Below are 17,131 nucleotides of genomic sequence, written 5' to 3'. Positions count from 1 at the left end.
CATTTCCCACTCCTCCATGTGAAGCCTGCTAGGTGATCTTGGGCTAGTCACTGTTCTCTCTGAACTCTCTCAGCCCCACCTACCTCACAAGGTGTCTGTTGTGGGGAGAGGAAGGAAAGGTGACTGTAAGCCTCTCTGAGACTCCTTAAAGTGGGGTATGAAAACCAACTCTTCTTCTCCTTCTATGCAAATTAAAAATGCTGTCTCTTTGACCCGTGGGAATAGCATTCTAGACCTCCATCAACTCCCCTCAATGACGGTTTCTTTCTTGCATTTGTCTTTTCTAAAGCAGATCTTTGGACTCACTGAGAAGGTGAACTCAAAATGTGGCTACTGGAGAAGATCAGAGGGTCAGTGGAGAATGGAGGAGCTCGAGCAAACGAGGGCGGGGATAAGCAATCCAAGGGCCCCTTGTACAGCAACGTCCTGACCCCTGATAAGATCCCCGATTTCTTCATCCCCCCGAAGCTCCCCACAATGCCTCCAGAGGCAGAGGGGGCAGAAGCAAAGGCCAAGCCTAACCTGGGCACCTCGGCCTCAGAGCAGAACCTCTCAAGCCGCAAGCCCCAGCGCAGCCCCCGGCTGCCGGTGAAGACCGTCTCGGAGAGCAAGAATCTCCTGAAGGCCGCCAGTCGGCACATCATTCAGATCGAGAGCGCCGACGAGTGGATGTCGGAGGAGGACTTCAGCACCAACGCAGACCCCCAGTCGCAGACGGCCATGTCGTTGCCCTACGTGCCCAAAGCCCAGACCTCGTATGGTTTTGCGACGCTCATGGAGAGCCCTCACACGCGGCGCAAGGAGTCTCTCTTCCACAGCGAGCACACCAGCCTGTGCACGTCCCAGTCCTCCTCGCCCAGCTCCCAGAGGAAGTCCGGTGGGAGCAAGACAAATGGAGAGAGTGCCCATCTGAACCCTTCGGATATCAACATGTCCCTCATGAACCCTTACCGCTACTTCAGCGGCGGGGAGAGCGACACCTGCTCGTCCGCCGAATCGTCCCCCTTCGGCTCGCCGTTGCTCTCGAGGTCGGTGTCTCTCCTCAAGATCTTCAGCCAGGAGAGCCAGTCAAAGGTTATCAAGCTGAAACATTCGGTAGCCCGAAACAGCTCCCTCTCCACAGACGACAGTTCTGCTGACACCAGCCCTAGCTCGCAGCGGCGCATGCGTTGCGCCGTCTCGCCAACTGGGGGTGCCGCCGGTGGCATGCAACAGGCGCCGGTGGCCCCTGCCGACCCCCAAAACCGACTCCACAAAGAACACACCATCAACTTGAGCAAAGGAGGCAGCATGCGCCTGGTGGTGGAGTATGACCCTTCCAACGCTCGCTTGCGGATACGCGTCATCACCGCCGAAGACCTCTACGACAAGCACTGCGACGCACGGAGCATTAACTGCTGCGTGGCTCTCTACCTGAACCCGGGCAAGCTGCAGAAGCAACGGAGCACCATCATCAAGAACAGCCGCAACCCCGTCTTCAACGAGGATTTTTTCTTCGACGGCCTGGGGGCCAGGAACGTCAAAAAAATGTCCCTCAAAGTCAAAGTGGTGAACAAAGGCAGCAGCCTCAAGAGGGACACACTGATGGGCGAGAAGGAGCTCCGCCTCACCTCCTTACTCCCATCCTTATAAACCTCCCCTGGATGCCCTTCGGTCACGCCTGTCCCTTGGTGGTCCCTTCCCCTGCCCGTTACGGAGAAGGGGTTGGAGGCCACCATCGAGGTTTGGTGACGGCCAGTCTGTGTTCCCCCCAAGGGTCACTGCATGCACAGGGTGGGGAGGGTGGAGCATCCCAGCGTCTTCAGATGGGGTCTCAGAGGCCCTTTCTTAGGGAAGAGAGCTTCTCTGCCTGGCGGGGCCTTGGCTTGCCTATGTCAGGAAGGCCCATTGAGCGAGAACATGGAGGCGGGGATGGAGATCCCAATGGGTCTTGTCAAATTGCCGGGGTCAAGGGCCAGGAAGGGGGAGGGGGCCCTTAAATCCAGCTGTCCTGGGATGGGGAGGCGGGTGCATGCCTATACTACGTGTACATCCCCTCCTGGCTTCCTGGGAAATGCATGCATGCAAGGAGGCAGACCAGGCTTCCCCTTTCGAGATTGCATGCTTCTCGTGCCTAAATTCACCTCGTCCGGCAGCACCCAAACAGTCTGATGGGAAGTGGTTGGATTGCCTTATGGGAAGAGGGTGGGGGGAATGCTGTCTATGTGAACCTCATTGCCTTATTACCTTCAGCAAATCCGGACATGGATTTGGGAGCCAGGATGTTCTTGTCGTTTGTGCAAGGAAATAGTATCAACTGTAGGAGGGAGCGGGAAACAGGGAGCCCTGGCCTTTGTGAGCCTTGCAAAGAGCAAAAATGCTAGGGGAGGGGGTGGTCCCCACAATATACCTCATGCCTGTAGCAGCTTTGGTACTGACAGAAATTTAATAGGTTTGTAAGGAGCATGCCTCTTACATTAGGTGCTGTGGAACGCAGGCAAGAGAATGCTGCTGCAGTCGTCTTGTTTGGGGGCTTCCTAGAGGCACCTGGTTGGCTGCTGTGTGAACAGACTGCCAGACTTGATGAGCCTTGGTCTGATCCAGCCGGGCTTTCCTTATGTTCTTATGGGCTATTCATGGCTATTAGTCAAAATGAATACTAGTCATGATGCACACCTATTCTCTCCAGTATCAGAGGAGCAGGCCGATTAACTTAGGTGCTGTGGAACACGGGCAAGAGAATGCTGCTGCACTCATGCTGTTTATGGGCTTCCTAGAGGCACCTGGTTGGCCGCTGTGTGAACAGACTGCTGGACTTGATGGGCCTGGGTCTGATCCAGCAAGGCCTTTCTTATGTTCTTACGTCCTTAACACAGGCAGGATAAGGCTGCTGCAGTCTTCTTGTTTGCGGGCTTCCTGGAGGCACCTGGTTGGCCACTGTTTGAACAGACTGCCGGACTCGATGGGCCTGGGTCTGATCCAGCAGGGCTTTTCTGATGTTCTTACCGTGCAATGGGGAGAGGGTGACCTGTGGAATTTGCTTTGGTGAAGCAGCTGCTCAAGCCACAGCAGCCCTTGCTAGGAAAATAAATATCAGCAACGGGCAAACCAGCCTTTGGCAGAGCAAGCCACTGGTAGTTTGGCCGTCCTTTTGGAAAGGGGGCAGGCGAGGGCCCCAGGAACGCAGGAAACAGCCCAGTTCTTAGCCCGGCTGCCGGTGCCCCGAGCCGTAGATTGTCGGCTCCAGCTGGCGGTAGCTCCCCAAGGCCTCGGGCAGGGAAAGGTCTTTCAGCAGGTCTTTCCATTGCAATCTTTTGCGCACAAGATGGCAGGGCCTGAACCCAGAACCTTGTACAAGCGAAGAGCGCACTCCACCACTGATCTAAGACTCCCTGGGTAAAAAAAAGAAATGTTTGGCACACGCCTTTTGTTGAGGATCAGTCTCTCTCCTCTGCTCACTGGAGCCTTCTGCACATCCTTGTTGGAAAGCGGCAGGAGAATTCTCTTGAAAGCTCTTTCCAGGTGTATAGGTTTGCCAGCCTCCAGGTGGTGGCTGGAAATCTCCCGCTGTTACATCTGATCTCCAGGCGACAGAGATCAGTTCAACTGGAGGAAATGGCCACTTTGGAAGGTGGACCCCGTGACATTATACCCCATTGAAGTCCCTCCCCTCCCCAAACCCTGCCCTCCCTAGGCTCCCCCCCCCAAATCTCCAGGTATTTCCCAAGCTGGAGCTGGTGGCAACCCTACAGGCGCATCAATCCCCTCTCTTCACCTTGCTCTGCTGCCCCGGAGAGTCAAAGAATCACATTCCTGGTTTCCAAAGAAATAGTGTCTTCTTAGCTCATCAATGCTGAGGCCTTCAGGCTCAAACCCTTTCTGGGAGTCAAATTACCGCTACCATTGCAATTTTTTTAAAAAAAAAACCTAGAAAGACTTCCTTCTTATTATTACTATGTGCAGAGGCTAAATGTGGCAGCTCGCTGAGGGAAAATACACTCCGCAGATGCTCCAAGGCTTTTTCTTACGAAGGCATGTGTCTTTAATCAACATCTGGAACCCACATCTGTCAAGGAAGTCCTCACTTCCATTTTCAGCTGCACACGGGCTTGTTGGGACTCACCCATGAAAACCAAGCACTTTGCACATGCTCGCAGGCCTTCTCTTCCCCCCCCTCGTGATTCTAATTCCACTTGCGCCTCGATACTGGAAACCGCCTCTCGGTCTGTGCCCTTGCGAGTCAGAACCATCCCGCGCTCTGGACGGCATCCCGGTCGGTGGCACGAAGATCGAAATCCTCTGGCGATCCCGCCCAGCCCCTTGCCATGACCACCCATGCCCGACGAGAAGCACAGGGCATTCCTGCCGTGCCTGCGGTTTGGGCCAGGTGCAGCACAGAGCAAAACACCCCCCCCCCCGGAGAGCCGCACAAACGGGTAGCGGCCACCGTGGGAAACCTCCGTCCCAGCAAGAAACAAACCGTGAATCTTTGGGCCCGTTCAGCACAAAACCAAATTGCTTGGTTAGAAAGAAAGAGGAAAGCTAAGGCCACGGTGACGGTTTCCCCCCACTCTCCGGTTTAGAAATTTTGGCAAAGGCTCACCCAGGAGTCAGAAGAACAAGGCTGTTAATCTACATCTTTGTGATTTTCCTCTGCGGCGTTTTAAGACGGCAGGTTTAAGACGGCGGACCTGAGGAGACGGTGGTCAAAGTGTGATTATACCTGCCAGGTGAATCTTTTCACTCTCCGCAGAAGCCCCTTTCTTCTCAGCAGGGTCGGTAATGACAACAGACCCCCTGCCTCAAGGCTATTGTTCAGTCTCAGCCCCCAGCCCCCCCCTTCAGTTCCACTTGGACTCTGGATTCTCAGCCACCAAATAGAATAGACGGATCAGCTGTGGGTTTCAACCTGCTGCAGATGAGAAACATGCAAAGGGAATAGAAAGAACATGGCTATAAGTTGCGCACTCTTAGCAGCTGGAGGGAGGAATACCTTTCCATACTTTGGCCTTTTATGCAGGGACATTCCCCTGCGGTCACCCTGCCAATTGCTTTGGGGCTTCCCTTTGATTATTCATGTCTTTTCTGCCCTTCGGAGGTCGGCTCGCTCTCCCCGCGCATTTTGCCCGCATTTTCCAGATGCTGTTTGAGCCCGAATCTGGAAAATGCAGGCAAAACACACGGGGAGAATGAGGCAACCTGTGACGGGCGTAAAGGCAAGCCCCGAAGCAGTCTGCAGGGTGACTGCGGGGGAAACGCCCCTGCATGAAAGGCCTTAAATTCCTAAACCAGGTTTTTTGCCTTGGAGTAGCACACAGCAAAATCAAGTCCTGAACCTCTAAAGAGGCCAAATTTAGGATTAATCGCTCTTGCTTAAAAGAATAATCTTGTCAACAGAGGCTAGTATTTATGTTTTAGAGGCATGCACAATTCCTGGGGTGGTGGAATTTATATCCCTACCAAATGGGGGGGGGTCCTCATGGGATATGGGGTGGTGGTGGTGGGAGCCATAGTCATCTTTATCAGCTTTATTTATAACGAAAAAAATATTTCTGCATGTATTTTGCTGGGGACGCTACTGAGTCAACCCACCTACCTTCCCGTTTGCCTTTCGGTATGCATTTTACTCTTTCCTTTACTATAAAATTATTTGTTTAAATGTGAACCTTTGTTGGCTGCATTTTGATCTAGTGTACTTAGCTGCAGAATTTGGAGTGTTGGCGAGTTCTGTAAGCTGTCCCTTTATTGAGTCTCTCTCTCTTTTCTCATTTCTGTACAGAGGTATGGGACACCCCGTCCCTTCATAAACGTACACTTTCAAAAATGTGTTTCACGCAGAGCATGGATTTTAAAATCTGTTTCGATATCTGCATGCTGTCGAAGTGGAAGACTTGATTGACTGTCTGTTGCTTTGTTGTTTTGGATTCTGTTGATCGAGTGGCATGAGCACGGGAGGAGATCTCCCCCAGTTCTTCACCCCTCACCCCATCCCTTCTAACCACCCCCTCTCCTATCACCTGTCCGTGTGCCCAGGTGCTTCCTCTCCAAGGAGGGCAGATTTGAGTTCTTACCCCTTGCAAAAAGGCTTGATAAATAATGGCCGGTTTTAAATGTTTTACTTTTGGCGATTTTACAAATTGGCAGTAGGTAGAGGGTAGTCCATAATGGGCGTGCTTCGCACAATGCAAAAGCAGCTTATAATTGTAAGCAAGATGGATTAAAAAAAACACAAGGTTCAATAGGTGTGTCTGTGATGCTTAGCTGAGCTACTGTGAGGTTATGACCATTTTTTCCCTTTTAAAAATTTATTTTTATTGAATACACTCTAACACACAAAAGATAAAGAGATACGAATACAGAAAATAAAAATAGATTGGTAAGGTCCGATCTAAAAACCTTGAAATCATAACATTAAAACATTGAGTCGTTTAACCAATAAACAAGAGATAGCAACAAATTATCTTCTATACATGGTAATACAGCATTATATATCAATGAAATCATAATAATTCTCGATAGTCCCAATATCCATCTTATAATAAATCAAAAGTTTCCTATATTATAGTTATAAAACAACATTTTCAAATTGAGCATTATTATACAACCAAATTATCATTAAATCAAATTATCATTAAATCAAATGATTGGGTTCAGATATAAAATAGAATCACAGAATCATAGAGTTGGGCCCACCAGGGTCATCTAGTCCAACCCCCTGCACAATGCAGGAAATTCACAATTACCTCCCCCACACACCCCCAGTGACCCCCTACTCCATGCCCAGAAGATGGCCAAGATGCCCTCCCTCTCATGAACTGCCTAAGTTCATAGAATTAGCACTGCAAATAAAATAGAATATCAGCTGCAACAATTTCCCCTACTTTAAAGTTTTAATTCTTTCACTCCCCCTACCCCCCCTAAATTTTATTGGGTCATGACATTCTGACTGCGCTAGGTCAAAGCGGGCGCAATAGAATGTGCACAAACTTGCTTTGCAGGAAGTCAAGGCCGGTCTTTTCCATACCATACAGGAAGAATAGACCTAGGACAGGACTGGAGTGGACAGAACAGATGCGGTGGGTTATTGGGGAAGAGTATTTTCCTGTGCTTCTCTTACAAAATGAGGAAGTTGTGTCAGTCACTGATATTCTTTTAACAATCGTGGCAATAGCAGAAGGCAGACAGCAGAGACTGGGGAGAAGGAGAGAGAATATTTCATAAATTCAGTTACACAAACCAAGGAATATTTAGCTGCAGTGGGTTAACAAGAGCTCCGTGCATGGGCAGAGTACCTGCCCCCTTGTGAGTGACCACGTGTGTGAGTTTCAAGGAGATTTCTATTTGGTCAGAGAGTGTGATTCCCAGGTACTTCCCATTTTACGGAATTAGCAACATAGCTAAATGGTCATCTCCTCTGACAAAGGGAGCTCGGATTCTCAAAAGCTTATTCCCTGAAAATTTTGTTGGTCTCTTAAGGCACTAGTAGATTTTAATCCGGCTTGTGCACAGGCTTCTATATTTTACCTATATATCTATTCAAGGGGGTTTGGGGGAATGGCTGGTACTGAGCTTAAAATCTCTGGCAGTTAGGGGTGTGTAAAAAGAAAAGTTGGTAAATTTCGGGTTCAGGTTTATTGGGTGCGAATTTTTTGGTAAACCCAAAATAAGCAGAACACCCATACTGGTATATGGGTATTTTGGCTTTATTTCAGGCGATTCCAAAAAGCCAAATGGATATTGGAATAGATATCGGGTCCATTATAGTGTAGGGGGAAAATTGGGTCCATTATAGTCTATGGGGATTTCTCTCCCCACCCGCCGAAGCGTAGCTGCAAGGGACTCTCCCTAGACAGACACCCAAGTTTGGTGAAGTTTAAGGCAGGGGTTCCAATTTTATGGGCCCACAAAGGCGTCGCCCCCATCCTCCAGGCATTTGCGAGCCGAGCTGTCCATCGGTTTTCAGGTTCAGAGGGTCAGTGTTGCCGAGGACTGGCGGAAAGAGCCGATCGGTAGGCTGGTGACGCCTCAAAGTCTGGGGATTCCCTTCATATCTGGGGCACATAGCATGATGTCCATACAAATTTGCTTCCACACTGAGGAAAATGGCTTAAATGCTTGAAAAACAAGGCACAGAAAACATTTATTTTGGTGGCAAATGGCACCCTGTGAACAGTCCTTTATTGTAGTAATTAAAAAAAAATCTGACTTCAAGAGATGGTCACACTGTGGGGAAACGAAGCAACTACTAGGGGTGACTTTCCATTTGGGAGTGATATTCGGAGCCAGCAGAAGTCATGACCAAGGTGGCTTTTCTGAAGGATAGGGCTCATCTGCGCTGGTGAGGAGTCTTCTTCAGAAGCCGGATCAGCAGCTGTTGAAGTTGGTGCTTTCAGTTGGAGGGTATATCCCTCAGGAGGCTAGATGGCCATCTATCAGCAATGCTGATTCTATGAATCAATGCTGATTCTTAGGAAGATCATGAGAGGGAGGGCACCTTGGCCATCCTCTGGACATCGAGTATGGGTCACTGGGGGGGAAGGTAGTTTGGATTTTCTTGCATTGTGCAAGGGGTTGGACTAGATGACCCTGGTGGTCCATTCCAACTCTATGATTCTATGTCTACTTTGGCCCTGAGTGATTCTGATCCTTGATGGGATATGGGGTGCCTGATTCGAAGGACCTTGAGAAGGCAGCTGGGGAGAAAGACTGGAGAAGAGAGTGGGTTTAAAAGAATGAAAGAAGAGGGGAAGGCCTGAGGGAAAAGATGGGAAAGGAAAAAGAAAGGTCAGAGAGAGAATGAACAGAGAAGAACACACCTTAATGCTCTTCTCCAACCAGTTGTATACAGTATTCATTTACTCTGCAAGACAAAGGAGCCTTTGTTATTTTAGTTAACAATATACTTAAAAAAACCCACAATTATCTTATGACCAGAATTCAAAACACGTTCTCCAGCTGTTGCAGTGCTTGAAATGGTAGACTTTGCTCCAAACGGCAGCCTTTGGGTCCAGCATGAACCACACGCATAATGTATCGACAGCGTCCCCTCCCTCTTGAGAGGTCTAATTCGAGAGACTCTGGGCAGAGAGCTGAACCTTGACTTCCGCCATCTCACCCTAACAAAATTTTAACCAGCCAAAAGGGCAGAAAATTGGGATGGCGATTTATCAGGGGCCGGCTGCAGAAAACCGGGGCTGCCCTTGATTAATAGGGCCGGCTACAAGTGCAGGAGAGGGGAATGTTTTACCAGACAAACCCAACTAGGGTGGTGTAAACTAGGGTGGTGTAAAGCCAACCCCCTTGGCCTGCAGGTTAGCCGCGGCTCTCGTCCAGCCCGTTTTATCTGCACATCTTTGGAAAAGCCGATGCTCTGCTAACACAGCAGCTGTCAAGTGCAGTCAAGGGGGGCTCGGCAGGAGGGGTTTTTCTTCATTTGGCAATCAGGGTAGCCTCTGGGAAAGACATAAATCAAAGTGCTCAATCATTTCACACCCCGTCACCACTGAACCTCAGCATTAAAATCAGGCCAGCCAAACGTTTCTCCCCTTCCTCTGCCCCCTCCCCGGGGGTCTGGTGTCTTATCTCCACTTTGGGGATGAAGTGGTATTAATTCCTTACCATCAGCAGCTAATGAGCTCATTTCGCCGTCTCCCAGGCTGCCTTTATCGAGGTATATTATCTTTGCTCAGTACTAAATTCATATCGCAGGATCGTAATGTTTTCTATTTTGCTCTCCCATCTATTTATTCTTCCTCTTTTTCTTAAAAAACAACAACATTTTGTATGATGGATGTCAGCCATTAAGACAGTTTTTGGCTTTGTAGCCATTTTGGGCTGCAAATATCTCTCTTTTAGGAGCGGTAGAAGACAAGGCTTTGAGCAAGAGAAACATGCCAGGAAATTTTTGGATTAGAAAATTTTTCTTTTCGAGGGTTCCCAGAATGGTTCATACTCTTGAGTACGTTGCAGGGGAAAACACCCAGAAAGAAAATCCATGTAATATCGCTAGTTAGGGCCAACCAAAATGCCACAAAACAATGTGCAAACTTTTGAGTTCTCCAGAACTCTTCGTCGAGGTGGATATGAAGTGTGCACGTTTTTGAGTTCACCAGAACTCTTCATTGGATTAGTTATTAACGAAAGGCAGTGTTTTGTAGTGGCTGGGAGTGTCAGATTTGGGTCTTGGTAGGGTTGCCAACCTCCAGGTACTAACTGGAGATCTGCTATTCCAACTGATCTCCAGCCGATAGAAATCAGTTCCCCTGGAGAAAATGTCTGCTTTGGCAATTGGACTCTATGGCATTGAAGTCCCTCCCAAAACCCTGCCCTCCTCAGGCTCCGCCCCCAAAACCTCCCACCAGTGGCGAAGAGGGACCTGGCAACCCTAGGTCTGGGAGACGCAGGTTCAAGTCCCTACTCTGCCAGGGAAACTCGCTGGGTGACCCTGAGCCTGCCACGCACTCTCAACCTAACCCACCTCACGGGATTGTTGTGAGGATGGAACGGAGGAATGGAAAACCGTGTTAGCCACATTGGGTGCCCGCCAGGGAGAAAAGCAGGGTACAGATTAAGTAAATAATTATAGTTTCCATTTTTGGGTTTTGCTTTGGAGGCTGCCTCAATCTCAGAAAGGTTTTCCTGGCTCCTCTGATACTATCTTAGGTGCCCACAATATCTAAAAGGTGGGGGACCCCTGCAGGAGCTGTCTTCTATGACTAGAGCACTTATATACACTCCATGGATGGAAATAACCATGGCCAGTTGGCTCCGTTCGTGAAGCTGCTCCTGGCGATAACTTAATCCCCCAGGATGTCTCCAAAATAGGGTTGCCAGGGGTCCCTCTTTGCCACCGGCGGGAGGTTTTTGGGGCGGCTCTTGAGGAAGGCGGGGTTTGGGGAGGGGAGGGACTTCAATGCCATAGAGTCCAATTGCCAAAGCGGCCATTTTCTCCAGGGGAACTGATCTCTATCGGCTGGAGATCAGTTGTAATAGCAGGAGATCTCCAGCTAGTACCGGGAGGTTGGCAACCCTACTCCAAAATCAGCTTTGTGTATGTGTGCATAGTTTTGAAGCAGAGCTTAATGAAACAATAAATAGGTGTTGGTACTCAAGACCTGCTCCAGTAGGCCTGGCTCAAATTCCAGAATGGAGAGGGGAAAGCACTTTGCACATGCTTAGAGACGCTCTCAACTTTGTCGTTAGTATGATTATCCCCCCCCCCCCAAGATGAGACTTTCACATGGGCCCCTACTGAAGGGCTGACTCATGTTAGGTCCTTGTCCGTTGCGAATCCTGATTCAAGTCCAGCCTTAGGAGGTAGAAAATGGGATGGGGTTTTGGTTGCAAAAACACTTCTTCGCTTTTCAGTATTCAGGCACCAGAAGCTGAGGGCTGTGAAGCTTTCACTCTCCTAGCAGGTCAAAGAAGCAGGAAGAGAGAGAGAGAGAGAGAAAAAAAGAGCTCTCCGTTTGATAGCGGAGCAAAGACTTTGTGTCTGCAGCGTTTTAAGATTTCCTGTCCAACCTGTTTCAAGGAGGTTACCCTGAAACCTCTGCCAGACGGGAGATTTATGAAGCCTGCTGACACAGAGACAAAAGGCTCTGCTTCCTTCTCCTCTCTTCGGGGCTGCTTCGGCAGTGCAGGGAAGGGAGGCAGAGAACATGACATTTGACTTTATTGCCGTGCGTGTGGATCCAGCCGTTGGGGGCTGGGGACCCAAAGCGGCGGGCGATTCTCCCGCAGGTAGGCCACAAGGCCTGGAAGGAGGAGGGAGAGGAGTCCCTTGGACGCAAAATTTGGATGGCCTTTGTGTAAGGTGCAAACTGACCATGAAACCCAGCCTGTTGCTCAGTAGGACAGTTTAGAAATGCTCAGTGCAAAATATAAACTAGGGTGGTGTAAAGTGAAGTGAAATCCGTGCATTTTACATCGGAGAGGAATTGTTCTTACTCACTTCATTTATACCAAGCCTTTCTCCCAAGTGGGGTTCCAGAGTGGCATACACCATCCTCCACTCCTCTGTTTTACCCTCACAACAACCTTGTGAGGTAGAACCATAGAGCTGGAAGGGGCCATAGAGCCCATCTAGTCCAACCCCCTGGTTAACGCAGGGTCAGCCTAGAGCATACCGGACAAGTGCTTGTCCAGCCTCTGCTTAAAGACCGCCAGTGAGGGGGAGCTCGCCACCTCCCTGGGTAGCCAATTCCACTGCCGAACAACTCTTACGGTAAAAAAAATAGTTCCTAAGCAGGGAACAAAGCAGGGATTCAAACCTGGGACTAGCAGATCCTCGTCCAACGCTCTAACCACGACACCATACCAGATCCTCAAAAGTGAAGGCAATAAGGAAGCGGATCCCGCCTAGAAATCTGAGAACTGTTGGCCTCTTTTTAGGCACAAAGAATCAAGGAGCCGGTTTTTATTCCAACAAATAGTATTGACTTGTTATAAAACCTGTAGCTGGTTTTGGGGGGGGGGAAACCCTCTTAACGTCTGGCACAGAGCTTAAGAATTGGCAGTTCAAGATGAGAACAGATGGGATAAAGATCCGTCCTCCCTTTTGGTCTGGGAAAGACAAATTGTGCGTGCATTCCAACCCAGTTTGGATCAGGTTGTGTAGACAAGGTTAAACCTTTTGCAAATACTCAAAATCCTCCCTGTTAATCAAAACTGAGCTCCCTGAGTGGTTATTGGCATTTTCAAGGGTGAAAAAACTTGCATCCTTTAAAAATCCACACACACACCAGCAGAATCTTAATCAAAGCATAGAGAGCTCAGTTTCACTTAGCAAAATAGACCCACAGTTGAAGCGGGGAAATCCTCTCTTTCCCCTTCCCTCGCGGGATCAATCCAGATCTCAGCTGCACTGTGCAACTGACCTTTTCCGGAGGAATGGGGAATCATAGAATCATAGAGTTGGAAGGGACCACCAGGGTCATCTAGTCCAACCCCCTGCACAATGCAGGAAATTCACAACTACCTCCCCCCCCCACACACACACCCAGTGACCCCTACTCCAGGCCCAGAAGATGGCCAAGATGCCCTCCCTCTCATGATCTGCCTAAGGTCACAGAATCAGCATTGCTGACAGATGGCCACCTAGCCTGTGCTTCAAAACCTCCAGGGAAGGAGAGCTCACCACCTCCTGAGGAGGCCTGTTCCACTGAGGAGCCCTCTCTAAACCCTGCCTTCCCCAGGCTCTACCCCCAAATAGGGTAGCCAGGACCCCCTGGTCACCAGTGGGGGTGGGGAGGTTGGGGGGGGGGGCTGGGTTGCCAGCTCCAGGTTGGGAAACTCCTAGAGATTTTGGGGTGGAGCCTGGGGAGGACAGTGACCTCAATGGGGGTACAATGCATATTCGTTTACAAGCTAAAAATTATTATTTTTAGTTTCTACTGATTTTGTTAAAGCAGATGCCCCACTGCTTTTTATGCCAAATAATTTGATTTCAATAAAAATGTATGTCCCACCCTCTGCGGCACATAATCAATTAAAATAGCATGTTATCAAGCAAAGCATAATATCTCTGCTGCAGGTGTTGGGTCAAAAGGGTGTCTTCTTCGACTCCATCATCAATTACAATCTGATTTATTTTGTAAAAAAGTCTATATCACTTTTCAATCCTCACTTTTAAAAGATCCCAGTTACTCATTCGTCTTAAATCTGGCTGATAAATACTGGGGCTAATTACAGACGGCTTTGGTTTTGAAATCTTCCCTGCTTCTCTTTCACGTCTCCAGTAACTCATCTGGAACTGGTTCATCAGACATATTTACTAACTACGTGCTCTCCATGAATTTCCAGTACCAGAGACATAAATTACTGTCCAGTCTCAAAAGCCAGGGGGAATTGTCTTTTACATCAGGACAACCCTGAGTCAAACATCTGAGCAGCCTGTATAGATTTGCCAGGTCTGGGTTCGGAAAGACCTGGAGATTTTGGGGGTGGGGAGGACAGGGTTTGGGGAGGGGAGGGATCTCAATGGGGTACAGTTCTATAGAGTCCACCGTCCAAAGCAGGCCTTTTCTCCAGGTGAACTAATCTCTGTGGCCTGGAGATCAGTTGTAATAGCGGGAGATATTGGGGAGGGGCCGTGGCTCAGTGGTAGAGCATCTGCTTGGCATGCAGGAGGTCCCAGGTTCAATCCACGGCATCTCCAGTTAAAGGGACTAGGCAAGTAGGTGATGTGAAAGACCTCTGCCTGAGACCCTGGAAAGCCATGGAGTGGGGCTGTGGTGCAGTGACAGAGCATCTGCTTGGCATGCAGAAGGTCCCAGGTTCAGTCCCCGGCATCTCCAGTTAAGGGGACCAGGGAGGTAGGTGATGTGAAAGACCCCTGCCTGCTGCTCTGGAGAGCTGCTGCTGGTCTGAGTAGACAATACTGACTTTGATGGACCAAGGGTCTGGTTCAGTATAGGGCAGCTTCAGGTGAGATCTCCAGCCACCACCTGGAGGTTGGCAAGTTTAAGACTATACAAGAACATGGCTGATTAAATGCAGCACAGACCTAAGCAGAGTTTCAAGTGGGTAACCACATGAGTGGGTAGTAGTAGGGAAAAACTCAAGTCCAGTAGCCCCTTGTGTGTGTGTTTGAAGACCCAGCCGACCTACGGCGACCCCAGCAAGGGGCTTTCAAGGCAAGTGAGAAGCAGAGTCTTCCTTGGGGTCTCCCTTCCAAAAACCAACCCCGCTTAGCTTCCCGAGATCTGACAAGATAGGGCTATACCACGCGGGCTTCCCTCCTTTTGTCCCCCTTAAAGGCCAACAAAAATGTCTGGGGGTATAAGCGTTTGTGAGTCAAAGGGTGAAAATGCACGATCGCTTTAGCCTCCTTTATTCCCTGTTTCAGCCAGGATTGAACGCACGTTCGGCCAAACGCATGCGTTCAATCCTGGCTGAATCCTGGCTGAAACGGGGAATAAAGGAGGCTAAAGCGACCATGTGTTTTCGCCTATAGTTCCTCGGATGATGACATGAGCTTTGACTCGTGAAGGCTAAGTCTTTAGACTCAGATCTAAAGTAAATGAGTTTAAAAGGGTGTAATTCCTCTGCATAGAAATACAGTGTAGGACTTCCTCCCTCCCTTCTATGTCTGGTGGATGAATTAAAACATGGATTTCTTTTGCCTCCTAACCAAATAAAATCATTACCATCTCTTCTTCTGCCAGCCCAAGTTTCCTTTCAGACAATCAGCATGGGCACACAGTTTAAAAAGAATCACATTCCTTTCAAGGGTAGATTTTCACAGTGGTGACTTATTGTTTCCATCTGTCTCCGTCAATTCCACGATTTATTTTATATAACAAGCTCCGCAAACAGCTAAGAACAGCCAGGGATCTCTTGCTAATTTGACTGCGGGTTTCAAAAGATAAACATTCCTCCGATACTGTTGAATTGTAACCACCTTAGCCTTCTCGATTTCTAATCTTGAAGCATTTGCATAGTTCACCTCCAAGATAACGCCTTTGAACAAACCAAATCTAAAGCTTTTGTGGAGGAATGCAAAGGTTAATTGTCCATTTGCCAAATTCAGTACTGTTTCCCCCCCCTCCCCACACAACACAAACTCCTACGCTCAACAGTATCCATGACTGGAAATGTTTGGTGGGGCAGAAATAAGAACATCAATTAGATTTTTTTTTTTTTGCAAACAGACGCCAGTTTGGAAGATTTGCTCGAGCAATGTTTTACCCAAATATGTTGCTGTTCTGAAGACATGCAGACAAAGATCTGAGATTAGTGTAGGAAAAAACTGTGACATGCAGCCACATTCCCTGTTCTCTTTGCGCTCTTGCCTCCTTGGCTTCAACCCCCATCACAGACTCCTCAGCCTTGGTGGTTAGAATATTTGTGAACATTCTGTAGCATCACAATGATTTTGTCAGCAGCTACAGGTGGCTTTTTACAGGCGGTAGGCAGCTTTAATGGTACTTTATATAGCATGTATGTTTGTGGATCCAAGATGCAAATTGTTGCTTTTATGGAGTGGTTGTTGCTGGGGGAGATGTTTGACCTCATCCTTCTGCCCTGGCACAACATTAGCAGTTTTAAATTGGCAGCCCTTTAATTTGCAACTACAAACCTTGGGCGAGCAATTTAGTTTAGAATCATAGAATAGAATCATATAATAATAGAGTTGGAAGGGATCACCAGGGTCATCTAGTCCAGCCCCCTGCACGATGCAGGAAGTTCACAACTGCTTCCCCCCACCACACCCCCAGTGACCCCTACTCAATGCCCAGAAGATGGCCCAGAAGCCCTCCCTGTCATGAACTGCCTAAGGTCATAGAATCAGCATTGCTGACAGATGGCCATCTAGCCTCTGCTTAAAAACCTCCAGAGAAGGAGAGCTTATCACCTCCCAAGGAAGCCGTTCCACTGAGGAACCGCTCTAACTGTTAGAAAATTCTTCCTAATGTCTTCTTAGCCTGAAGAGGAGAAGACTGAGAAGGGGATATGAGAACCATCTTCAAGTATTTGAAGGGCTGTCATAGAGAAGAGGGTGCCGAGTTGTTTTCTGTGGCCCCAGAAGGTCAGACCAGAACCAACAGGTTGAAATTAAATCAAAAGAGTTTCCATTTAAAACAACAAAATTTTATTCTCCCCCCACCCCCCACAAAAGGCAGTGATGGTTTTACCAGATTTCTCCTCCCTCCCATTGTCAGGCTTTCTATCTCTGGCTAATGTGTCTCAACGTTGTATTATTTTAAAATTGCCCTCTTGTAAGCAGGCATTGTGGCACTTCCACAGTTGCTATAGCCAGGAACAGAACTCTCATCGGGTTGAATCAGTAGTGGCTAATTTCTCCAGGAAAGAGACAGGGGGCTCGGCCATGTTTTGAAGGTAACCCCCCCCACACACACACACCTTTAAAACGGACATTCATCATACATCCCATTTTGAAGTGAAGGGATGTGAACCTCAGCTGTAGGCAAATGCACTCTGCACATGACCCAGCTGTGGTCCCAACTGCAACCTCAACTCCCTCCTCCAGCTCTGTGGTTTTAAAATGCCCCCTTTGCTTGGCTCACTTTTAGTATCGGTGTTGAGATGTGAGGATGATCCCTAAAAGTAGGAGAATGCTTCCACAAAAGGAGTTGGAGGTCCCACCCTGTATTCGATTATATATATATATATATATATATATATATAT

General features: G+C 48.6%; 1 protein-coding gene across 1 annotated transcript; it reads left to right on the top strand.

The window, feature by feature from the left end:
• Nucleotides 1-324: 324 nt before the first annotated feature.
• Nucleotides 325-1,632, top strand: C2CD4C (C2 calcium dependent domain containing 4C). Its single transcript, XM_056845438.1, has one exon. The coding sequence runs from the start codon at nucleotides 325-327 to the stop codon at nucleotides 1,630-1,632; it is 1,308 nt and encodes a 435-aa protein (XP_056701416.1).
• Nucleotides 1,633-17,131: the final 15,499 nt, after the last annotated feature.

This window comes from Euleptes europaea, chromosome 2, assembly GCF_029931775.1.
Source record: "Euleptes europaea isolate rEulEur1 chromosome 2, rEulEur1.hap1, whole genome shotgun sequence".
NCBI classification, from domain to species: Eukaryota; Metazoa; Chordata; class Lepidosauria; order Squamata; family Sphaerodactylidae; genus Euleptes; species Euleptes europaea.
This window is presented reverse-complemented; position numbering and strand designations above follow the sequence as displayed.